At 40.8% G+C, this 15,879-nt stretch overlaps 1 protein-coding gene across 1 annotated transcript in view; it reads right to left on the bottom strand.

Moving 5' to 3' along the window:
* The window catches only part of TRPM8 (transient receptor potential cation channel subfamily M member 8), an 80,118-nt gene that overhangs the window by 42,293 nt on the left and 21,946 nt on the right, over positions 1–15,879 (bottom strand). Inside the window, exons 6-11 of the mRNA XM_024243395.2 lie at positions 12,727–12,899; positions 9,432–9,606; positions 8,307–8,374; positions 5,306–5,503; positions 1,449–1,551; positions 220–338 (exon numbers count right to left, since the gene is read on the bottom strand). Of these exons, the coding sequence (XP_024099163.1) occupies positions 220–338; positions 1,449–1,551; positions 5,306–5,503; positions 8,307–8,374; positions 9,432–9,606; positions 12,727–12,899 (836 nt within the window). The remainder of the gene's footprint in view (positions 1–219; positions 339–1,448; positions 1,552–5,305; positions 5,504–8,306; positions 8,375–9,431; positions 9,607–12,726; positions 12,900–15,879) is intronic.

The raw sequence follows: 15,879 nt of genomic DNA, 5'->3' as shown, positions 1-15,879 counted from the left end.
CATTTATTTTTATTATCTCTTCACAACAAACCTACTAAGTCAATGTTATGATCCCACGCTGCAGACAAGGAAATTAAGCCTCAGCAATCCTGATATTCCAGAACAGAACAATCCTTTAAGAGATTCAGTATTGAAGACCTTGTTGGAAATGGACCAGCCATTGCCCAGACCACTGTCCAGACCCAACACCGGAATAACCCAGGAGAGCTTCGTGCTTACCTCCCATCGGCGGTCATTGGTGAAAATCTCATCATTGGCTAAGTCCAGCTGGTTCCACTCCAGCAGAAGCTTCAGCTGCCCATTCCAGTTATCCTTGTCTTGCTCATTGGTGCTGAAGGCTATAAGAGGGCAGGAAAAGATTCAACTCACCAAAGGCTCAGAAATAAGAGTCAGAACCATTCAGTGTGGCCAATTATCAGAGCTATTTATCACAGGTGATGCTGAGCATGTTCTTACATTCAGACACTCAAACCGTCATTCACTGTATCTTCATTCATTCTTAACCACATTCTGTATGCCCCAAAATTTATAACGGGGATCAACTCAGGCTACAGTAATGTTTTTCCATTGCATATCCTAACAGTGTAATAATGGTAGAGTAAAGGTTTTTTCCATAGATTCAGATTCCATAGTATTATATTTCAAGGCCATATCTGACTTATGCCACATCTAAATCTATGAAACAATAAGCCACCTTACAACAATGTTATTCTTGTCTTTTACAGAGCTAATATTTTCTGCATCTATGTATCTGTGCAGATATAATTCCATTTTAATAAATACCTTTATAACCAAATGTCTGGCAAGTACAATAAGAATGATTCTAATAAATTGCTAATGCTTTAATTGCACTTCCGATGTGCCTGGCTCTACTCTAGCTAATTTACATTTATCAGTCACACAGTTCAAGTCTAGACAACCAAGGATCTATTTACTGTGGGTAACATCCACTTTACGGAATTCTAAAGCAGCAAAGATCATGAATGAGAATTTTTTAACCTGAGGTTCATTCATAAGCCTCAGAAAATTTGTAAACCCCTGAAATTAAATGCAAAATTACTTACCTGTGAAGTATGTGTGCATATGTGTACAAATATGTAGAATGCTAGGACAAAGATCCATAGTTTTGCCATATTCTGAAAGGAATCTGAGGCCCAATAAAAAAATTATTTTCAACCACTGTTAGAAATAGCTCTTTGGAGACTACTGTGATTGTGTTTGACCAGTATTTTAATGACATAAAAATTATTATTCTATCAAATACATACAACCAAGGAGATTCACCTCACCAGGACAAGCATAGTTATTCTAGCTTCCAATCTAGGATCATCAAAATTAAGTACAAGCTTGCCTTTCAATAAAGCTGTTTTATAAAAGAAATGTAAGTCATGAAAAGCCACAGAAGGCAACACAAAGCTGACACTTCAAAAGGAGCTATTTTTACTCACCTTTGTATAGAGCGTAGGAGATGGCATTGCTCACAATTTCATCCCCAGCTTCTTCCATTTTAATAACTGTTAATAGGTGAGAACATTCGAGAATTTCTTTGAGCTGGCGAAATTAAAGAACAAAGTGTCAGCCAACAGATTTTAGGCATGAGGAGCATAAACTTCTTTCTTTTTGTGAGAGATCTTTTTAAAAAGACCACCTGTAGTGGAGTTCCGGATCAGCTTCTCATTTCCGAATTGTAATAAGTCCTTGACTACAGTGAGAATAAAGTATTGGTTATACACATATCAAAAAGCCCCTATCAAAAATCTGAGAGCCTCATTTGACTGGAGATGTGTGCGTCTATGTGCATGTGTGTGTGTGTGTGTCACAAAGCTTGGCACATGGCAGATACTCAGTTATTAAATGACCAAGTAAATAAAGAAGGGAAAATAGAAGACCGTAGACACCATCCAAGTGTGCCCATAAAGATTTAAACAATAGGAAATGAAAGCTCCAATGCAAACAAGAAAGAAGGCTTGGAAACTGGAGAAATAGATTAAGAATTTTCTATATTGTCCTTTGTTATTTTTCTGTAATGTTTAATTTTAAGACGTTTTAAAAAGTAAAAAACCCTGTAATTCCAAGGTTACAAGCATTGGCGAGCCCAGCAGGAGCTTGGTGAGAAGGGCCCCTTCTAGCCAAGGGAACAAGTCTGGTTTCCACTAGACTGAGTTTGAGGCAATGGTGGGTTTCCCTGGCAACGTTTGGAAATAAGGATCTGGAACTGCAGAGGCTCCGCTGGGTGGGAGACAAAGTCTCAGGGTCTGGCTGTTTGAAGGTGGCAAGAAGAGCCCTTGGATTTGGAAATTAGAAGGCGAGCTTTTGAGGCTGCAGCTGCCTGGGAAAGGTGGTGATGGAGGTCTTAGTTCAAAGCACCCAGGTAGGTGATGAGGAAATGAATGAAAACTGCAGGAAAAGACAAACCATGGAAATTTTGAAGGAGAGGGTGTGCGGGAATGATAGCATGAAGGAAAGGCCCTCTTCATCTGTCTGCAGCCTTTGTTCAGACTGAAGAATACGGGTCCAGCTAGGCCTGACAGGCGGGGAGGAGGGGTGAAGTTCCCAAAATTCTACGGCACAAGTGGAGGTGGGCAGTACCAAGGGGTTATTTTTATTTTCCTTTGAAATAAAAAGGAAGAAGAAGAAAATGAATATGGATACTAAGTAAACCGATGGGCCCCAGAGACGGCCACAGGGGCCTCCTAGCTGGGACTCTATCCTGCATACTCCTGCCTCCTCCATCCTCTGCCCCACTGCTGCCAGAGTGAGCTCTCCTGAACACAACTCCCATCTCGTTTTTTCCCTGCTTGAAACGTTTTAATGATATCCCATTACACTTGAACAAGACCAAACAGGGCTCAGGGAGCCTCCTGGGCTGGGCCCTCACAAGTTCTTGAGCTCCCACTCACCATTTCCACCCTTACGGCCGTCTTTCACTCCTCAGGCATGCCTCCCACTCAGGACCTTTGCACATGCTGTTCCCACCACCACCACAACCCCAGCCCCCACCTCGTTAACTCTCTCCATCCTTCAGATCTTGGCTCCCACGTCACTTCCTCTGGAAAGCCTTCCAGAAAGCCCCACACCAGGCCAGGCTCCCTCAGCACCTGCCTTTTTTGTATCCATGTTACCTTTCTTCCAAACACCCATTTCAGCTTGCAATTACACAACGCACTGTACTGTCATCATTCAATACAAACCTTTTTTCAAATTCTGTTTTGTCTATGAGGACACAGACTGTTTCTGTTGTGTATGCAATTCTTTCTGAAGTGCCTATTTCAGAACCTGGCATGCAGTATGTGCTCAACAAATATCTACTGAATAAATTAATAAATGAGAGTCAAAGATGAATAAACAATGAATGATATCTAGATTGGTTGATAGACTGGAAGACTATGGAGGGTCAAGTTCATGAGAAGTTGAGGAATAGGCATGGGGGAATAACCATGACAGCTTTTAGGAGAGGAAGGTGTGAGCCCAGTGGGAGAGGTATAACGCATCGCTTAGAGTGGTCAAGAAACTGGGAGTCCAGGTTTTGGGGCTGCTTGTCCACATAGTCAATGAGGTCACCCAGGACTGCCCTGGAAGGTTGCCTAATTAATATTTGCATGAATGTATACATTCATTAATTAACAATCCCACTCTTGAGCTTGGTCTTTTGGGAAATCTGTACCAACTGCAAAACCCTGTATGAGTGCCTAATTAAAATTCCAGACTAATTTTTATTATTGATGTATGTCTTCTGATTGACGTGATTGTAATTATAATATATCATTAGCATATTCAGTATGAATACGAATTAGCTATGAATTGCAGAAAGGATATTATAATCAAAGAAGTTAGAATGTGCCTTTTAGCCTATTTCAGATGAGTTGCCTGTGACAGTTTTCATGAAGCAGAAATCAAAATCCCTTATAAAGGGTGTGGTAGCCCTTCAGATGGCTTCTATTCGTTGGACATGGCCTGCTCAAGACCTGGCAAGCCAACTTGTACAAGGAGTAAGAGGAAAGTCACTGAAGTGGACCTGGGGCCATCTTTGGTGGATAAATTAACAGTCATCCGTTTCTTCCTCTATGGGGATCCCTGAACTGACCACTGAATTTATTCCATCCATCACAGGAAATGATGTCGAGAGTGGTAATCAACATGCAATCAACATGCAATGTCTTGCTTTGATATGTATACGTTGGAAATGGCCTGCTTATATGCTTTTTTTGATTGTTTGTTTTTGTTTTTTCCTGAGATGGGATCTCACTATGTCACCCATACTAGAGTGCAATGGCCCCATCGCAGATCACTGCAGCCTCAAACTCCCTGGCTCAAGTGATTCTCCCACCTCAACCTACTAAGTAGCTGGTACTAGTACTACAGTCGTATGTCAGCATGCCTGGGCAATTTTTGTTTGTTTGTTTGTTTGTTTGTAGGGATGGGGGTCTCACTACGTTGCCCAGGCAGGTCTTGAACTCCTGGCCTCAAGCGATCTTCCCGCCTTGGCCTCCCAAAGGGTTGGGATTACAGACATGAGTCACTGCACCCAGCCCTGTTTATATGTTCAGAACTGACTCAAAGTAGTTAGGTATGAATGTTTAGAGAATCAAAAATGTATAAGAACTTTGGAAAGGGAGTGCTGCTTTTCCCAACCAACAGAATTCCATGGGGAGGAGCCTTATCAGAATTAGCCACCTAGTCAATCTCCACTCTTTCACTTAGCCCTACTCAGGGTTGGGGAGCAATACTGGCCTTGCCCAGCCAGCCCTCTCCTTCTTCTCTCATTGGGCTTTGCTCCTTGCAAAGCACTAGTGCCCAGGTCCGCAGCTGCCATGTCTAGCCCAGCAGGGAGGTCAGCAGGTGTCCGGGGCTGCCTGTGTCAGGGTGGGCTCATCTGTCTTATTCTGAGACTTAGCATATGCAGGTCCAGTGTTCTGCACCTCAAGCCACCTCTTTCAGCTTTGCCTTCACCATCAGTAAGGCTGATATGTTTATCTCTTTTTGCCAGATTCTTGTGTCTATCTCTCTCCTGGACTTGAATAAGATATTACAACGTCCCAGTAAGAACATTCATATAAAACCATCAGTTTTCCCTTTTTTAGTAAACTCTAAAAAATGCAATATCTCAAGTAGAAATATCATACACTTGGTGAATCACATATCTTACTGAACTTCAGTTTCCAGCAAGACACTTGCTGAGCCTCAAAGGCATGGAGAAAATACCGAACACGTGCAGCTGCTGGTGGAGTTGGGCGTTTAAGACATTCTCCCTTCTCACAAACTTGTCTTATTTTCTCAGCCCTCAGACATGGTCCCGACAACTTACCCATTTGATCCAACTCTCAGTCTCCTCCTCAGGCAGCCGGGACACCGTGCGGGGTAAAAAGCACACCAGCTTCTCCTTGACGGCAGAAGATGTCAAGGCATCCTCCACCTCCACCAGGCTGGCGATCACATCAGCGATCTGGCCTGAGCCTTCCACCACTACACAAGGAATTTTATTTTTGATGGAGGTATTGATGGCCTGGAGGAAGGAGACAGAGTCAGGTAGATCAAAGAGACCTTGGTCCACAGAATCCAGCTCTGGACTAAAGTTCTGAGCCAAGCCGGAGAAAACACGTGGACACATCCCTACACGTTTTCATTTGGGGCTTTTGTTTTAAATCAGAAGCAAATCAAATGTTGGCAATTGCTTTATGAATGAGAAATGTAATCTGCTTTATGAAATCTTGTGCCCACAACAAATTCCATAATAAGAACACATATGACTAGATTAAGTTTTCTATAGATAAGTGTTTTAAAATATCCCTGTACACAAAATCTATCATTCCAAGTACCGACATAATAGATTTGAGTGACACGTATTAAGACTGTATTCAGTATTATTGTTGATAGCATATCTGAAACAGGTTAGTAGTAACCAATACTCATACTTTTAAGGTATGAAAATAAGTTAAAAACAGCAGCCGCAGGTTTTACGTGATGTTTACTCACATATTTCCCTCCTCAAATAATTTCCCCTGCCCCTGTTATTAAAAAAGAATAAAAATATATTTTCTTCCTGGATAAACACTAGCACACTTTTATGACCTTTACAATAACTGCAGAGGACAGCAGAGGGGGATCATATTTTAAGGATTTTAATCACTGGACAGCAAGATATAGTGATCTACCTGGAGGTACAAAAGAAATTGAAAAGCACTTGTTTTTAGGGCTGAGTGCTTTCCTTAGAGAAGACATCACCCAGGAAGCCAGATGTGTGGTGCCATGATTGAGCCCACAGAGGGTGAGAGTCACAGAGCAGGCCGGGATCCCTCTGTGTGCCTCAAGTGTCTGCACCACAGGTGGTCTTGGGTGTGCCGATGGGGAGTTCAACCAGGAAGGGATGCAGAGGCACCAGCTGGGTATTTTCTTTTCTTTTTCTTTCTTTCTTTTTTTTTTTTTTTTTTTTGAGACAAAGTCTTGCTCTGTCTCCCAGGCTGGAGTGCAATGGTGCAATCTCGGCTCACTGCAACCTCCGGCTTCTGGGTTCAAGCGATTCTCCTGCCTCAGCCTCCTGAATAGTTGGGATTACAGGCACCTGCCACTGCGCCCAGCTAATTTTTGTATTTTTTAGTAGAGACGGGGTTTTGCCATGTTGGCCAGGCTGGTCTCGAACTCCTGACCTCAGATGATCCACCCTCCTTGGCCTCCCAAAATGCAGGGATTACAGGCGTGAGCCACCGCGCCCGGCCCTGGCTAGGTATTTTCCCCTAGTTCACCTCACCTCTCCTACCCCCGCTACTGTAGGTTGTTAATTGGCTGAGCAGACAGCAGTGGAAAATGCCATAGAAATGCAGTTCCCTAGACCAGCAGCAGCTCTCCAGTCTCCCCCTACACCCTAGGCCAAGAAATCTTCATTCCAAATCTAATATTTGATCTGGTAAGATAATAAATGTACCATATTTCAGTGACTTTTTCTCCACCCCTCTTCCTCTTTGATGTGGCTGCTTTTGCAGATTTGAGCCATTTATGCTGGAGGTTGCAATTTTTTGAATTTTTGGCGATCACCTTGGTGATGACCTTGAGCAGTAGGATATAAATAACTCCCACATGCTTAGCGTTCCAATAATGGAACACTAGGCATAAAAAGGTTTTAATACGCTGACAATCACACATGAAAAAAATCTCTATTTTAATGTTTCCCTGAAGATTTTTATTTAACCATGATCTCAATTGTAAATCTCATAGCGGGCACTCAATAAATATCTGTTGAATGGATGAAGAAAACAACCATTGTTACATAAAGGAATAATGAGAAGTACTAGATGATGATTCCAGATAACTTTGCCGGCGCTTACTTTCAGCTCCAAGTATCTTTAATCTATTCCCTGTCTTAGAAGTAAAATAGGATGGGTAAAAGGAGGAATATGCAAATCATTGCGGAAATTCACGAAAAAGATGAGTTAAAAATGACTTTCTTGTGCTATTCCTAGACAAATGAGCTCTTGAAAATTGTTTACAATACTTACTAAAATGCAGTCACACTAACTTTTTTTAAACTACCCATGGGGTACTATGCTTATTACCTGGGTGATAAAATAATTTGCATGCAAAACCCCTGTGACATACAATTTACCTATACATAAAACCTACACATGTACCCCTGAACCTAAAAGTTAAAAACAAATAAATAAATAAAATGTTTTGATTCAAGTGGATTATCAAACAAAAACAAACAAACAAAAAAGTCAAACAGAAGCCTGGCTGCAGGCAAGATGAACTCAGTAATGAGTCCATACAGATTGGCTAGGAAGTCAAATTCTTGCTCAGTTGCTCAATGTTGCAGGTGCACAACCATTCAAGAAGTTTCCATGATCTCAGAATCACTTAGGATTTGGAATTCCATCATGCAACATACCTGCATCCCCAGGTGGCATATAAATGGGCCTTAGGTGGTCTGGAAACATCTGATTTGGGGGCAATCTGTGTGTGTACGATCACAGCTCATCTCAATGCAGATGGGGTGGCCATAGCTTTCTAATATATACGCTGGTTACAATCTTTAAGTCTCCCGAGTTAATGTCAACTCTTCTCTTTGGCAGGTTGACTGTCAAGGCCAACACTAAGTACACAGGTTATTCATATCACTGAAATTCTCCTCCCAAATCTTCTTGACTGAGGAACAACCGGAGTCTGTTAGGGGAACAGTATGTGGAGGGAAAACACTACCTACGTGCTGCAGTGAAATCAATTAGGTTAGATGAGATGAGCCCAAATCCCTGAAAATACAAATTTGTTGGATAGGCTTATTAGCCAGCCTTCTAGAAAACTAAATCAGGACTCACTTTCAAAGTCTCTTTTCCACCTCCTTGGGCAAAACACACAATGGGGATCTTGCCACCATAGTTGGAATCTGTAAAATATAAAAAGTAAAGCGTATTTTGAGCTCATTGGAAATACTCACCTACCTCTGTGAAAAGTTGGACCAAGAGCTTCTGCCCTGTGAGCCTAGGGTGTGGAGAGATAGCTTCACATCTCACGGACTTGAACATTATCTACTCATTAAAGACGGATGAGTCTTTTTGCCCCACACTAGTAATAGCATGACATGGGTCATGTTGCAATTTGTCATTGATATTTAAAATACATATTTAAATACTTAAAGCCTATGCATGATTTACCATTGCACCAATAAATTAAACTAGGTTTAAGTTTATCCTTATAATAATGATGCTCTCCTATAATCCTGTGCTTGCTTGAGTGAGAGCTTTGCATAACTAGTGGTCTTTCTACAGAGTTTATTGCATATATATTTTCTTCTTTCATGTATGTCCAATTGTGAAAGGAAAATAATTGAGAACATTTCCAACAAGTTCCTGTCATTATGTCTATCACTAAATCACAAGGTAATCTTGTTCCACAGCAGGACACATCTTAATACCCTGTCCACAGGAAGAAAGAGAGTACGTGGCACTTAACCATGGCAAATAATGGCTTTCACTCAACTGTTGCATTCTTGTCTTGAGACCACTGTTTTCTGTTACTCAGAAGTAGCCAAGATTCAAAAAAGTAAACCATACCATTGTTAAACTAGCAGGTTGGTTTTATCTTTTCTATTCTAGCTAATTGCGTTGTTTCATAAACTCATATTTGTCATCGTAGATCGTATTTGTTCTTAAATGGTATCTACCAGAAGAAGACAGCCAGCTTTCGATATTGACAAACCACAATGGAAGATGGCCGTATTTATCATTGCCTTTAGCATGTTGAAGGGTACATACCACAATGACCCTGGCAGAAGCATTCCTGATGTGTTAAAAAAATAAGAGAAATAACAGTTCTTTGGCAATAAAAATACCTGATCAGGTGTGTTTCTCACGCATTACTCAATAGTTGGTAGCGATTGTTGTTGATGCTGTGGCTGCTGTGGTTATTGTACACTTCAAGTGTCCTACTTCCTAACCACTGACCTTGAATAGTGCGCTCAGAGATGTACTTCTCTAGCTGATTCCGGAGCTTTGCTTCGACGGTGGGATGTCCATGACAGCCATTGTCCACGAGCAGCAAATGTGTGTGGTTGTTGTCCAGGATATACAGAGGATCTCTCGTGAAGTCATCCATAAGGTACTGGGCTAAAAAATAGCCCTGAAAAGTACAGGGAAACTTGTCTTTGAGATTGTATTATCAGTCAAGATACATGATGATATTTTTACATATTCATATGAAAGCTAATACTTTGGGTTCAATTACATTATGCCTCCTCCCACATTCCTAAATCCAGAGGGGTCTTAGTGATCTTGTAGTACAGACTTCCTTTTAAATATGAGGAAATGGAAGTTCAAAATGGTTGTGCCATGTGCTCATTTTCTCATAAATGGCCAGTGACAGTGTAAGGATCAGATTCCCAGTCCCATTCTTGGTTCATTGCCCTGTGCTCTTTTGATAAATTCAACGAAATTGAAATTCAGCATTCAGGAAACTGTGTATGTGCAAACGTGTGTGTGTGTGTGTATTTGTGTGTGTCTGGATATAGGTAGAAGCAGACATTGAAATGCACACATACATAGCTGTCTGGAATCTATCATATGCTGTGACCCATGCCAGGATCTAGGGATTAGAAAATGAATGAAACAGTCTTTGCACTTAAGAAGCGCATAGCAACAGGACCACAAAAAGAAGTAATTAAATGGATACTTTGTTCCCAAAATACCAGAGAATAAAAAGCTGCTTCAGGAACATAAAGAAAGGAATCCTTACCAAAAAGTTTCCTCACTCTCAAGCTCCATTCAAAGGCATTTAGATTTTAAAGTATCAGGGTTGCATTAAAAGGTGTTTCAATCTTAACTCCAAAAATAGAATTTAATAAGTTTGAACAATAATATCACCACCAAAACTCAAGGAGAACAGAAGGAAAAAATAGTATTCAGAAAGAATTCAGAGTTTTGCTGGTGATATTATTTTTTAAATTTATTAATTTGAATACTATAGTGGTTAAAAGATTGTGCACCATGAACCTGCCACTAACTAGATATGTGCATTAAGAAAGTTTCTTACTTTCTGTATGCCTCACTTTTCTCATTTATAATGAGGGGGGAATAGTAGTACTTACGTCATAGTTTTGTTATGAAGATCAAATGAGTTAATATATGTAATACACTTAGAATAGAACCTAGTACATAGTAAGTGCTATTATATAAATGTTAGGTTTTGTTATTATGATTAATGAATGATTTATTAATTGTATTTTTACTAATAAAGGTATATGGCTATGCATTTCACTTTGAGTGCAGCTTTGGCCATACTGACATATTGACATATATTCTTAATATGTAATGTTTTATTTGCATTGCTTTCTAAGTTATCTGAGATTATATTTTTGAAAGATCATTCTAGAGCCAACATTTGTTTACCAGATGGTTGGGTGGTTGGTTGTTTCTTAATTTCCAAATGATTGGCACATTCTTTAATCTTTACATATTCATTTCAAGTTTTACTTGTTGCCAGGAAATGGGCTCTATAAACAGCCTCTAGGGAGATTTTGAAGTCTTTTCTCATTCCCATTCAGAGGTAAAAATACCTACATTTTCAAGGTTTTTCGTGAGTCTGTGAATTAACACATGCACTGCATCTACCATGGGGATAATTATACAACACTACGTTAACTCCTATGCCCATTACAAATATTGCTAATAGATAATGGTATTCTTTCCCATTTAGTCTGCCATTGTCCTCAAAAGCCTGCTTTAGGCCCCTCTCATCCCTGAAGTTGGCATTTGATGTGAAATCATTTTGCCATCTCCTGTTGGGCATCTAGTAATAATAATAGAAGCTACCATTCACTCTGCACAATTAGATAAATCAGTCCCATAACAATACAGGTTATTATTATAAAAGCTTGAAGAAGGGAACTGGCTCCAGACTATGCAGCTAGAAAAGGAATGGTTACTCCAACCCCAACTTCTCTGTCTTCAAAACACCTCCTCCTCTCCCTCTACCATGCTTCCTCCTTGAAGATGCACACAAAAAAAAAAAACACCTCCCACTCTCCCCTGCTCCTTATGTATCTCAAAAATGGTAACCAAGACACAAAAATAAAATAATTCTAAAAGAAGAATCACAGCAATTCCAAAAATCCTTAACATTTGCTGCTTCTAAGGAGCCCAGACGGGAGAAGGTATAGCTTAAATGTGGATTTCTGAACATTTGGTCCAAAGCTTCTGGGCAGAGAACACCTGTTGCTCAAGAAGTTCCTCAACTACTAGAACTGTTGTTTTCAAAATTCTACACTTGATACAAAACCCCATATGTCTACCTTGTATTTTTAGCATGAAATGCTCATTACTCTCTAAATATGTTCACGGGAAACATTTGCAGGGGGCGGGGGGTGGTTGTCTCACAGCCTTCTTAATGCCCAATTAACCAAGGACAATATCCATTGATTTGAATTCCTGTGAGTGTAGCCAAGCAATCAAGATATTGCAGTTCTCATTGTTCAATTCCCACCTATGAGTGAGAACATGCGGTGTTTGGTTTTTTGTCCTTGCAATAGTTTGCTGAGAATGATGGTTTCCAGCTTCATCCATGTCCCTGCAAAGGACATGAACTCATCATTTTTTATGGCTGCATAGTATTCCATGGTGTATATGTGCCACATTTTCTTAATCCAGCCTATCACTGTTGGACATTTTGGTTGGTTCCCAGGAAGGGGAACATCACACACTGGGGCCTGCTGGAGGGTGCGGGGACTGGGGAGGGATAGCATTAGGAGATATACCTAATGTTAAATGACGAGTTAATGGGTGCAGCACACCAACATGGCACATGTATACATATGAAACAAACCTGCACATTATGCACAAGTACCCTAAAACTTAAAGTATAATAATTAAAAAAAAGAAAAACATAGTCATCCTAGTGGGTGTAAAAAAAAAAAAAAAAAAAAAAAAAAAAGATACTGTAGTTGGCCTTGAGCCCTCCTGAGATGGATGTAAGCCATGGTTATAAAGAATAAAGAACCTGACTGTGATATGAGATTGCTGAGAACACATTTTAATGAACAAAACATTCATTGTTAACTCTTTCCTAGCAGTTAATTAGGTACGTCATCCTTGTTTTCAATTTGTTTAAGGTCCCAAAGGCACTCCTTGAAAGGCAAACTTCCCCATGATCTGGCTCCATCACAGAGCCCCAGGGTTCAGGCCACAGGCCCATGCCATGGTCTTTCTTCCATGTGACCTAGCAGACCTCCTCCTGTCCCACCCGTACCTCAGCATCGCAATTCCTGATGAGGGTGTCCCGGTTGGAGACCATGCCCCAAGCTGCTATGCCAATGGCCACAATATTCTCCTCTGAACTCCTGCTGATGGTGTTATCTCTCACCACCTCTCCAATGTACTTCATCAGGCCATAATGGGTGCCTCCCGTGAGAATCCAAGCACCTGTCAACAAATAGGAAGACTAAATGGTCAACTGGCACTGGGCAAAGTTTCCATTCTGGGCTCACAGACCCCTAAAATAAAGGCCCCATCCCTGTAGGCATCAGGACACAGCACTGGCAGCTATGCCATATGGCAAGGAAGGAGAGGGGACCTCAGACAGTGCTCCTGAGAGGTGTTCACTTAAAAATACAGATTCTTGGCCAGGCGCAGTGGCTCACGCCTGTAATCCCAGCACTTTGGGAGGCCAAGGCGAGTGGATCACGAGGTTAGGAGTTCATGACCAGCCTGGCCAAGATGGTGAAACCCCATCTCTACTAAAAATACAAAAATTAGCCAGGCGTGGTGGTGGGCGCCTGTAATCCCAGCTACTTGGGAGACTGAGGCAGGAGAATTTCTTGAACCCAGGAGGCAGAGGTTGCAGTGAGCCGAGATCATGCCACTGCACTCCAGCCTGGGTGACAGAGTGAGACTCCATCTCAAAAAAATAAAAATAAAAAACAGATTCTTGACCCTATTCCAGATCTACCTCATTAGGCTCTCTGGGAGGTGGGTCCAGGGAATCTGTCTGTATCTTTAACCAGCCTCCTTGTCCATAGAGGACTCTTATGGACAGTGAATGTCTAACCAGAGCCTCTAAGCAAGTTAGGCAATGCCACCATGGTAAGTCGGGCACTCTGCTCCTGGACCCCCATATTGGTTGGATTCGAGTGAATCTTCCTTGGATGGCCTTTGTGTCAATAACTTTACTTTGCTTTATAAAACACAGTTTTGTACACTGGCCTTTTTACGGTTTAGATCTGATTATCTTCTCAGTGCTAAGGGTTATACAGGGTTTTATTGTGGGGGGGAGGAGGACAAAGGAGAATAAATACAATACCTACAAAAATATTTTTTAGCATAAAACTAGAATCTAAAGTTGGAAATGACCCTAGTATAATATGCTGCCCACGTAGGAATCTACCCTCAGAGTGGTCACTGGCCTCTGTGGATTAGCTCTTGTAAGAGAAGCGTCAGGAGTTGAGAGGCAGCCCCCTCCTCCAATCGTTAGAAAGCCCCTTTGCTGACTATCTCCATTCTCTAATTTTACTACGGTCTCAGCAATGAGGAACAATTTTAGTCATCGCCACATCAAAGTCATTCCAATATTTTCAGGTAAGTATGTTGTGATCCTTAGAAGTTTTACACGTACTTCTTTTAACCAGCTCTCACAGGGCATAAATCCAGCCTCTCAGCACCCAGTCTCCTTCCTCTAGACAGATTTTGAAACCGAGAGCTAACCTAATTAAGCCTGCCAAACTTCACCTGCCTTGCTTGCTTTTAATTGCTTCCTTCTAGTTGATTTTAAAATCCGTATAGCTAAAAGTCATGTAGCCAAACAGTATGTAACTAAATCACCAGTAGTTTCCTTATAGATAACATCTCTGACATATACATCACTATGATAATAGTTGCTTAAAGTTGTTTTTCAGGAATTAGGGAGCTGCTCTGATCCAGTTCAAAACAGCTGAGACCATTGACTCTTCAACTGGGCGTGCACAAATGCCCAAGAGATGACCTTTTGATGTCAGAGGGCCAAAACTCCTCCCTCAGATCATGCTAACACTGCCATTTTCTGAACAGGTGTCCTATGAAAAGCCATGAACCCTGACTACACCTGCACAAACCACCAATTACCTCATTCCTTCTCCACTGCCTATCACCTTTCCCCACACCATAGAACACCTGCCTCTTTACTCCTTAAATATCCCTAATCCTTATCTTTAAGGAAGATTTGACAACCGTTCTCCCATTTTCTCACTGGGCAACCCTGTGAATAAATCTTTTCTCTTTTGCAAAACCCATGCTTACAGTGATGGACTTACTGCATGCACATACAGCGGGTATGGCATCATATCTACTTCAGCCATTAACGTTCCCTTTTAAAATGAGACAATGGCAAGTGAAGTTAGCACTCCACGTGTACAACCAGCAACAGTGAAACTATTCAACTTCTTCAATCACTTCACTTCATCTACATAGAAATAGGTGCCCCAGCCCAGGGACTTCTTGTCCATTTTGTTCTGCTATATTCCTAGCACATAAAACAATTTCTGGCACATCATAGGCATCCAATAAGTATATGTTTAATGAATGAATAAGGTGTGTTCAGGATTTAGTAGCAAGGAAGCTGAGTTGCTCAATTTTGTAACAAAGTGACAACCCACAGTGTCCCCTCTGGTTGGTCAGAAAACTGAGAAAAATAAATGGGAAAAACAAAACATAACATCTCAGTTTCTTCTTGACATTAAAAAAAAAAAAACCCACGTCTAGATTATGACATGTTTCCTTAGTTCTACCGGTCAATGTTAATTCTGCGTAAAAGAAGTTTTTTAAATGTTAAGGTTAGATAAACTGAATCTAATCACGAGAAAACATCAACCAAATCCACATTGAGAGACAGTCTACTAAGCAATTGGCCTACACTTTTCAAAAAACGTAATGAAAGACAAGGAAAGGCTAAGAACCAGTTCCAAATGTAAGGAAAAAAAAAAACAAACAAACAAAGCTAAATCGATTTGGAATACAAACTGAGAAAAAAGAATGTTTACTCTAAAGGACCTTGTTGAGATAATTAGCAAAATTCGAGTATGAACCGTTAGATAGCAGTACTGGTCCATGGTAACTGTTCGGGTTTGAAAATTGTACTGGGTTATGTGAGAAAACCCCCTGTTCTCAGGAGGGGCATGTTCATGTACTTAGGGGGTTAAGGATCATGATTCCTGCAACTGCTTTCAATGGATCCCCTCAAAGTCATACATAGATACTTATGCAACAAGATAAGACAAACGTGGGGAAATGTTAACAATTGGTGAATCTAGGTGAAGAATGTACAGATGTTCATTGCATTATTCTTGCAACATTTTGTAGATTCAAAATTTTTTAAAATATAAAATTAAAAAGAAAGAAAATGCTAAGTGTTTCAAGTAACAAAGCCTTAGTT

Source organism: Pongo abelii, chromosome 11 (genome assembly GCF_028885655.2).
Source record: "Pongo abelii isolate AG06213 chromosome 11, NHGRI_mPonAbe1-v2.0_pri, whole genome shotgun sequence".
NCBI lineage: Eukaryota > Metazoa > Chordata > Mammalia > Primates > Hominidae > Pongo > Pongo abelii.
Note: the sequence above shows the minus strand (reverse complement) of the source record. Positions and strands in the feature narration are given on the sequence as shown.